This window comes from Nestor notabilis, unplaced genomic scaffold (assembly GCF_000696875.1).
Source record: "Nestor notabilis isolate BGI_N333 unplaced genomic scaffold, ASM69687v1 scaffold7625, whole genome shotgun sequence".
NCBI classification, from domain to species: domain Eukaryota; kingdom Metazoa; phylum Chordata; class Aves; order Psittaciformes; family Psittacidae; genus Nestor; species Nestor notabilis.
Window position 1 is genome coordinate 43,849 of NW_009927916.1, and position 7,108 is coordinate 50,956.

Consider the following 7,108-nt stretch of genomic DNA (forward strand, 5'->3'; position numbering starts at 1 on the left):
TGCTGAACCCTGCCTCATTTCACCATTCTGAGTCATGATATCTTGATATTCAGTTATATATAAAATATATAAGTAATCTTTTCCCTCTGTCTTCCCAAGCACTAAACTCCTCTTTCATTTATCCCTGAAGCAGAAATTGGATCTGTGTGCTATTCTTAACTCTTAGTGACAAATAGGTAATAACAGAATAGAACAGTAGCTCCAAAATACATGTCAGAGGATTGATCAGCATCTTAAATTCCTCTCATTAAGCCAAAGAGATGACAGAAAATTAATTTTCTATTTTATCTTCACATTCTTAACTCTGCCATTCCTTCTTGCATAATTTTAGTAGTGTATTTTGGACTGGAAGCTACCACAGGTTGGCAGCTGAAGCTGCTGGCATAGGAGGAGATGCACGAACAGCATAGAGTGGTACTTACACCTTCCCTTCTGGGCACCACAGCTGGCACAGCAGAAACATCTGTCTTTACTGCATAAAAGAATATTAGGGCAAGATGGCTGTTGACCAGAATATACTGTGCTGCAGCAGTACAGGACAACATAAAAGCCTCTAGAGGCTGATACAGCTTAGAGGACTACTATGTCCCTGTCAGCTCTGCACAGGTGACAGAAAGACATCCAGGTTACCAAATGATGACATGGGAAATTCTGTGGCTTGGCATATGCTCTACATTTACAGCTTCTGTATTGAACTGTTGAAAAACAAAAGCCTTGGGAAACTATCAGAGGACCTGCAATGACACTGAAGGGCTCTAACCTCATATCCTTGAAAATGAAAGCCAGTCTTCCCACTTTGAGGGATGTGTCAGTAAAATCAAACTAGGGAATGACCTCTCTCTTTCAGTTTTCTTTATTTGTCTTTGGTTTATGTCCTGCTCTAGAACAGTTTCTTTTTAAAAGTATTTAACCTCTTATGTAAAAAAAAAAAAAACCAAAACAACAAAAAACCCCACCCTCACTGAAATATTTGATTCTACAAATGCCCAAATCACCCTGTAACTTTCTGACAACATCCTGACAGAACCTGCAGCTTCAGCATTCGTCCTTTTTTTAGACCAGAACTATAAGAAACAGAAATATAAAAGCAAAGATCAGAAACCTGCTCTTGAGCTATGTCTGTGAAGGAGAGGCATCATTAGGAAGAAGCAAGTATGTAAACATGAGCCCAAGGGTCTCACAAGAACATCCTTGTCTCATAGAAACTGACTTCAGTAGCTCTGAAAAAATTTGTACCAGCTGAGAAGCTGCTTTCCGTTTCATCAAATAACCTATTTTCTCCTTTGCTTTACCTGTAGAGAAGAATCTTATTGTTCTTTAAGATCAGTAGCTGAAAAGCACAATGGATAAGCATTACTTCACCACTTTTTCTGCCCTGAGCAATGGAGTCATCATAACTTACAAAAGCCAGTCAACAGCAACAAGCAAACTGATGTCCTGGGTAGGGAGACCCACTGCAGTAAGGATTAGCAGCATAGTCACAAGTCCAGCGCTGGGAATACTGGCAGCTCCAACACTTGCAAGGGTGGCAGTCAAACTGCAAAACCAAAAATCACATGTGGGTAGCAGGAAGAGGAAGATATACTTTCATTGCTTGCTTATGTGCTCATTAGGAAGGTTTTACTTTTAAACGAGTCCTTCTCAGAAAACTAGTAACTATATGAGAGATCATGGTAATGTCAGGCCACAGTTTTCATGCTTCTATTTCTCCAAAAATGTTTATTTGGGAAGGCCAGATCTATGGGGTTTGTTCTGAGACTTGTAAGAGAGTTGTCTGAGATTGAACTCTGTAAGTTGGTTATGACATTGAAATCTTTTGCCTGGCAGATGGCTGGGGCTGACCTAGACAATCCAGGTTGTGGTGTGTTTATCAGGTGTCTGGGTTAGAGCACAACCTGGCCTACTGAACACCCAGGTAGGTCCAGCAGATATACAGGCAGCATGGTCTGCTCCGCAGTCAGGCTTTGCACCCAGTGCCAGCTCCTCAGGCGCTTCCAGCTTGAACTGGTAAGGGATTGCTTCCAACCTTCCCACAGCAGCACTTAAAGGCCTGGAGGGGAATGATGCTAGCGCTGTTAAGGTCTAACCAGTCTGGCTTAGCTACCATTTTAGAGATCATCGTCCACCAAAGAAGACAGGAAATCAGAGATGCTACATGACAAATATGAAGTAACTAGGGCTAGGTCAAAGGCTAGTTAAGTCCTTGTGTGTCTGGGTCTGGGTCATGTGAATATCCTCAGTATCATAGACTGGATTTGAAAGAAAAAACCTAACAACCTTTCATTCATTTGTATTGCCACCTCAAGAGACAGTTCTTGTGGTACTGTTGTAGCAAAAACGGTACAGAGCGTGAACAGGAGGACCAATTGTTTTCTTACAGTCAACCCAAAGTTGCGACCTGCTTAGTAAATATGAGTCACAAAGCTGGCTATACCAGCCTTGAAATGGCGTGATCAGGAAGAGCTAACAGATCAGTCCTTCAGAGGAGGGTGATGGGACACTGGCAGAGGTTGCCCAGAGAAGCTGTGGCTGCCCCATCCCTGGCAGTGTTCAAGACCAGGTTGGACACAGGGGCTTGGAGCAACCTGCTCTAGTGGAAGGTGTCCCTGCCCGTGGCAGGGGGTTGGAACTGGATGAGCTTTAAGGTCCCTTCCAACCCAAACCATTCCATGATTCTATGAAGAGAAGTAACTTGGATTCAAGCCTACCAAATCTCCCGGACAACAGCCGATTCCTGTCTTGAATTTCTACAGTCTTAATTTAGCTTAATATGTGACAAGTCTGAAATTATTGTTTTCAGTCTTAGCAGCAAATTCATAACACGCAGGCCTAGTATCTGCCTTCATTAGAAGCAGCCCTGAACCTTTTACAAACCTTGGCTTTACTATTTCAGGGGTTGGGGCAAGAAGTCAAAAAAAACCAAAAAGGAAAATGTGGAACTAATATAGCTGTGCAAGAAACAGAGAATTAGACATACCTTTGTAGGACTTTCTTTAGTGTTAAAAGGGTTTAGTAAAAGAAAGGTGGGTGCATGAAAACTACAGGAAGAAGGCAAACTTGGCAGCTTTCACTTGTGTTTTCCCTTGTAACCATTCAAAATGTTAGGCCTGGTGTCTTCATCAAGTTTTCCACTGTAAATTAACTTTAGCTGCAGCAGTCATAACTTTGCCATCGTTTTTTATTAGTCACTCTACCTAATAAGTCTTAAAATTCCATTACAGTAAACAGTCTTCCATCATTTATCCATTTTCAATAGTTATTTTCCTTTGTCCTTCCAGCTATTCAGCTTAGACTTAGATATGACAATTTGATATGAAAAGACTACAGCTAGTACTTGCTGGGTTAGAGATAAAAAGTCTGGGAGTATCCAGACAACACTGCAGACAATCTCATCCTCAGACTGGGCTATTCTCAGCCAGTTTGTTTGCTGTTCATCAAAGTCACAGAAAAAATGCAGGCAAACATAAATACATGGATACATTTTTAGGTGTACTTTTTCCCTTCAATGCATATAAACAGATACAGTCTAGAGAGTTAATGCCCCATGTATCACTTGTAGCATTTCTCTACACTAAAAAGGCATTGCATTGGATGGAGAATGATGGATTTCCCATTGCATTGTCAACTGCAAAACTGTGTAAAACACCACCAGCATGCACTAAGGCTGCAAATGATAGAAAAGGCATGTCACCAGAGAGCCAAGACCTATGTATATGACATTCCTTTGAATATATTATTAGAAATCCATGGATTTCACAGTGAATCCCACAGCTACTGACAAGACATCCAACCCAAAGCTTCACATTTTACAATCTGTAGAAACAAAGCCTATGAGTATTTTGGACTGACCTCACAGTAACTATCTGACCTCCATCCAGCTCAATTCCATTCATCTGTGCTATGAAGATTGCAGCCACAGCTTCATAAAGGGCAGTTCCATCCATGTTAATAGTTGCTCCAACAGGAAGAACAAACCTTGTTACACGCTTATCAATGCCTAGATTTTCTTCAAGGCACCGGAATGTGACAGGTAATGTTCCAGCACTGAAGGACAGAAAGCAAAAAAGTAGAGAAGGCATAATTACAGTACAATATACATACATAAGGGAGGAAAGTTAGATATTCAGCTATCATTGTCTACACTTTCTACTTCTACTTTCTGCTGTGATTCAAGCCTTTTTTAGCCAATTTCTAAATTAAGCCTTCATTTAGCTGGAGGTGGGCCAAGACACAAACATGACTTGAAGTAGAGATGAGAGCTTGAGAGTGTAGATGAATTTTTCAGACTTACTTATGGATTATTTCTTGTATTTTGTTCAAAAGGACAAGTTCCAGATGTTTTCTGATGGACAGAACTTAAGCATAGGGACAAACCCTAAATTTTTTTGATTGTGAATTTGCTCTGACTGAAGAAATCAGTGTTGCATTAAGGAATGAAAAAGCTAGGCAAAAAGATACAACCCATCAAGTTCCCAGACACTGGAGGACAGGAAGGATATAAAACACAGCTGGAGGACAGGAAAAGATGTAAAAGACGGCTGGAAGAGGGGAACAGCTCCTTGTACAGATCCACAGTGCCTTGCTGGATTTAAAATGAAAGAGGGGAGATTTAGATTCAACATAACGAAGAAATTCTTCACTATGAGGGTGGTGAGGCCCTGGCACAGGGTGCCCAGAGAAGCTGTGGCTGCCCCATCCCTGGCAGTGTTCAAGGCCAGGCTGGACTGGCTTGGAGCAACCTCGTCCAGGGGAAGGTTTCCCTGCCCATGGCAGGGGGTTGGAACTGGATGAGCTTTAAAGTCCCTTCCAATCCAAACCCGTCTGTCATCCTATGAATAGTTCAGGCTATTACATTCATTTCCTCAAAAACTCACTTTCATCAGAAATTACTGCTGAAAACAGAACACACTCTTTTTCCCTGTAGGTTCAAATATCTTCTACTTTCTTCCCTATCAGGTCTGCCTACCTCAGGCAAAGGACTTGCTGCAACAAGCATGAAACTCAACACAGGAACATGTTTTGGTTCCTTACTTTTTTGTATTCTCTCTCCACTTGGTGGAGCAGATCTATTGTGGTTGATTTGCTTGAGTTGGCAGAACAGGTCTTCACTATTGTATCCCACTAATTCTGGTGTCATTGCCCCTATAAAAATGCTAATTTGCTCATAGAAGAGTAAAGGACTAGACTCACCATATTTTCTCACACAAATACTTACAGCATATTCTTGCTAGTGCCTTGCCACTTCAGGGTCTTTCCAACTCATTCATTCATCCACTACCATAGAGATGCTAATTGGGTATAAAAAAATGCAATCTTTCCATTTTACAGATAATTAAACCATGGAAAAGGGAGATTAACGAATGATTGAGATACCTAACTATAAAAATCTAGTTTTATAATAAATGTCCTAGGTTATCAGGAACAAGCACATGAGGCTGACCTATCTAGCATGGGATCTACGGGAAACTCAAACTCTTCTGGACTGGCAGATGCCCAAGTCACTCCTCTTGTCCCACATCTATGGAAACATGAATTAGAAGATATAAACTTTTAGATCCCCACCTTGTGTTCAAATGATTGGATCATTCTGTGTTCACAGAGGTGATTTTTTTAACAGACTTCGGTAAGCCAGATACACAGTACCAAACACTTGTGTTGTAGCATCTTTACAAATACATTTGTATTCATTTTACTGTGGTTTTAATCATAATCTAAAGCTCAATACTCTGTGTACTTAGCAAAATCAGAGAGAATTCATACTTTCTAAAACCAGTGTAATATATTCTCCCATAAGACACTCTAGCACCTATATTTATAGCAGATAGCAGAAAATATCTAGTGAGTCATTAATCAATAATTAGGCAGTTTTCAAGTCAGTTCCAGGATCACTTTGCCTCCTACAGAAAAGATATTCTTATAGCTTATCAACAGAAAAATAGAATAGAAAATGTATTTCATGGACACACGTTGAAACTCAGCTAGATACAGTTCTTTTTCTTCAGAAATACAAGTCCCATCTTAACTTTACTGTCAGAAATCAGATCATCAGCACAAAATGTGTACCAACCATGGCCTACTGTTGTTGCAATGAACCTCAGCTGGCTCAGGAAGCAGGGGCTATGCAAATATCTTTCCCCTTCAGTTCTGCCACCATAAGCAAGGACAGGTGGGCAGGCCACGGAGATAAGGTTTCTTTATTGGAAGAGCAAAATACATAAATGCCTTCCATGATTCCTCAGCCTGGCCAAAGAGCCTTAATAGGTTGCTGAATAGGAACTATTTGCAACTTCCAGAGGTGCCAGGTTGGACCATATGGTGGTGACAATTGTCCTGTGGTCATGTGTCTGTGGTGCTATGTCTACATGTGTTTAGCCAGTAATTCAGACCTGCATGGCAGTCAGGTGTTAAAGCTAACATCCAGGTAAATCCATACACTGGAATCACTTATGATCTCTCACATCTTTCCACTTCAGTACTGCAGCAGGAAAACATTTACTTCATGCTAATAAACCCCCGCAAATGTTGTGTGTGTACACTGTAAATCTGGTAATGAAAATCTAAATGGAAATTCAAACACTTCAATGAACAAAAGCCTTAGGGAAATTGTGGTTTAGTGAAACTCCTGGCCAAACTGTATCTCCTATAACCTGCCTTGTTTAGCACAGAGCCACAGAATTATCAAAGTTGGAAGGTACCTGTGGAGGTCACCTCTTCCAACCACCTTGCTTAAGGCAGAGGCAGCTAGGACAGATTACTGAGGCCCATGCCCAGACAGGTTTTGTGTATCTCCAGGGACAAAGACTCCATGACTGCCCTGGGAAACCTGTGCCATCATTTAACCAGTCACACTAAACCACAGTAAAGAGAGTTTTCTTGCATTCAGATGGAATTTCTTGTGTTTCAGTTTGTGCCTACTGCCTCTCATCCTGTCAGTGTGCACCACTGAGAAGAGTCTTGCTTCATCTTCTCTACACTGTCCCATCAGATATTTATGCACATGAGTAAGATCCCCTCAGAGCCTCTTGTTCATCAGGGCAGAAGTCATGCAGCAGAGTGATTTGGGTTGACCAAAAGAGGCAGATGAATTACAATTCTTTCAAGGCATTCC

The 7,108-nt window shown here is 41.2% G+C and overlaps 1 protein-coding gene across 1 annotated transcript in view; it reads right to left on the bottom strand.

Annotated features, from left to right (window-relative positions):
- Positions 1 to 7,108, bottom strand: part of SLC1A2 (solute carrier family 1 (glial high affinity glutamate transporter), member 2) — a 30,662-nt gene that overhangs the window by 8,882 nt on the left and 14,672 nt on the right. The window contains exons 7-8 of the mRNA XM_010014281.1: positions 3,850 to 4,044; positions 1,403 to 1,537 (exon numbers count right to left, since the gene is read on the bottom strand). Of these exons, the coding sequence (XP_010012583.1) occupies positions 1,403 to 1,537; positions 3,850 to 4,044 (330 nt within the window). The remainder of the gene's footprint in view (positions 1 to 1,402; positions 1,538 to 3,849; positions 4,045 to 7,108) is intronic.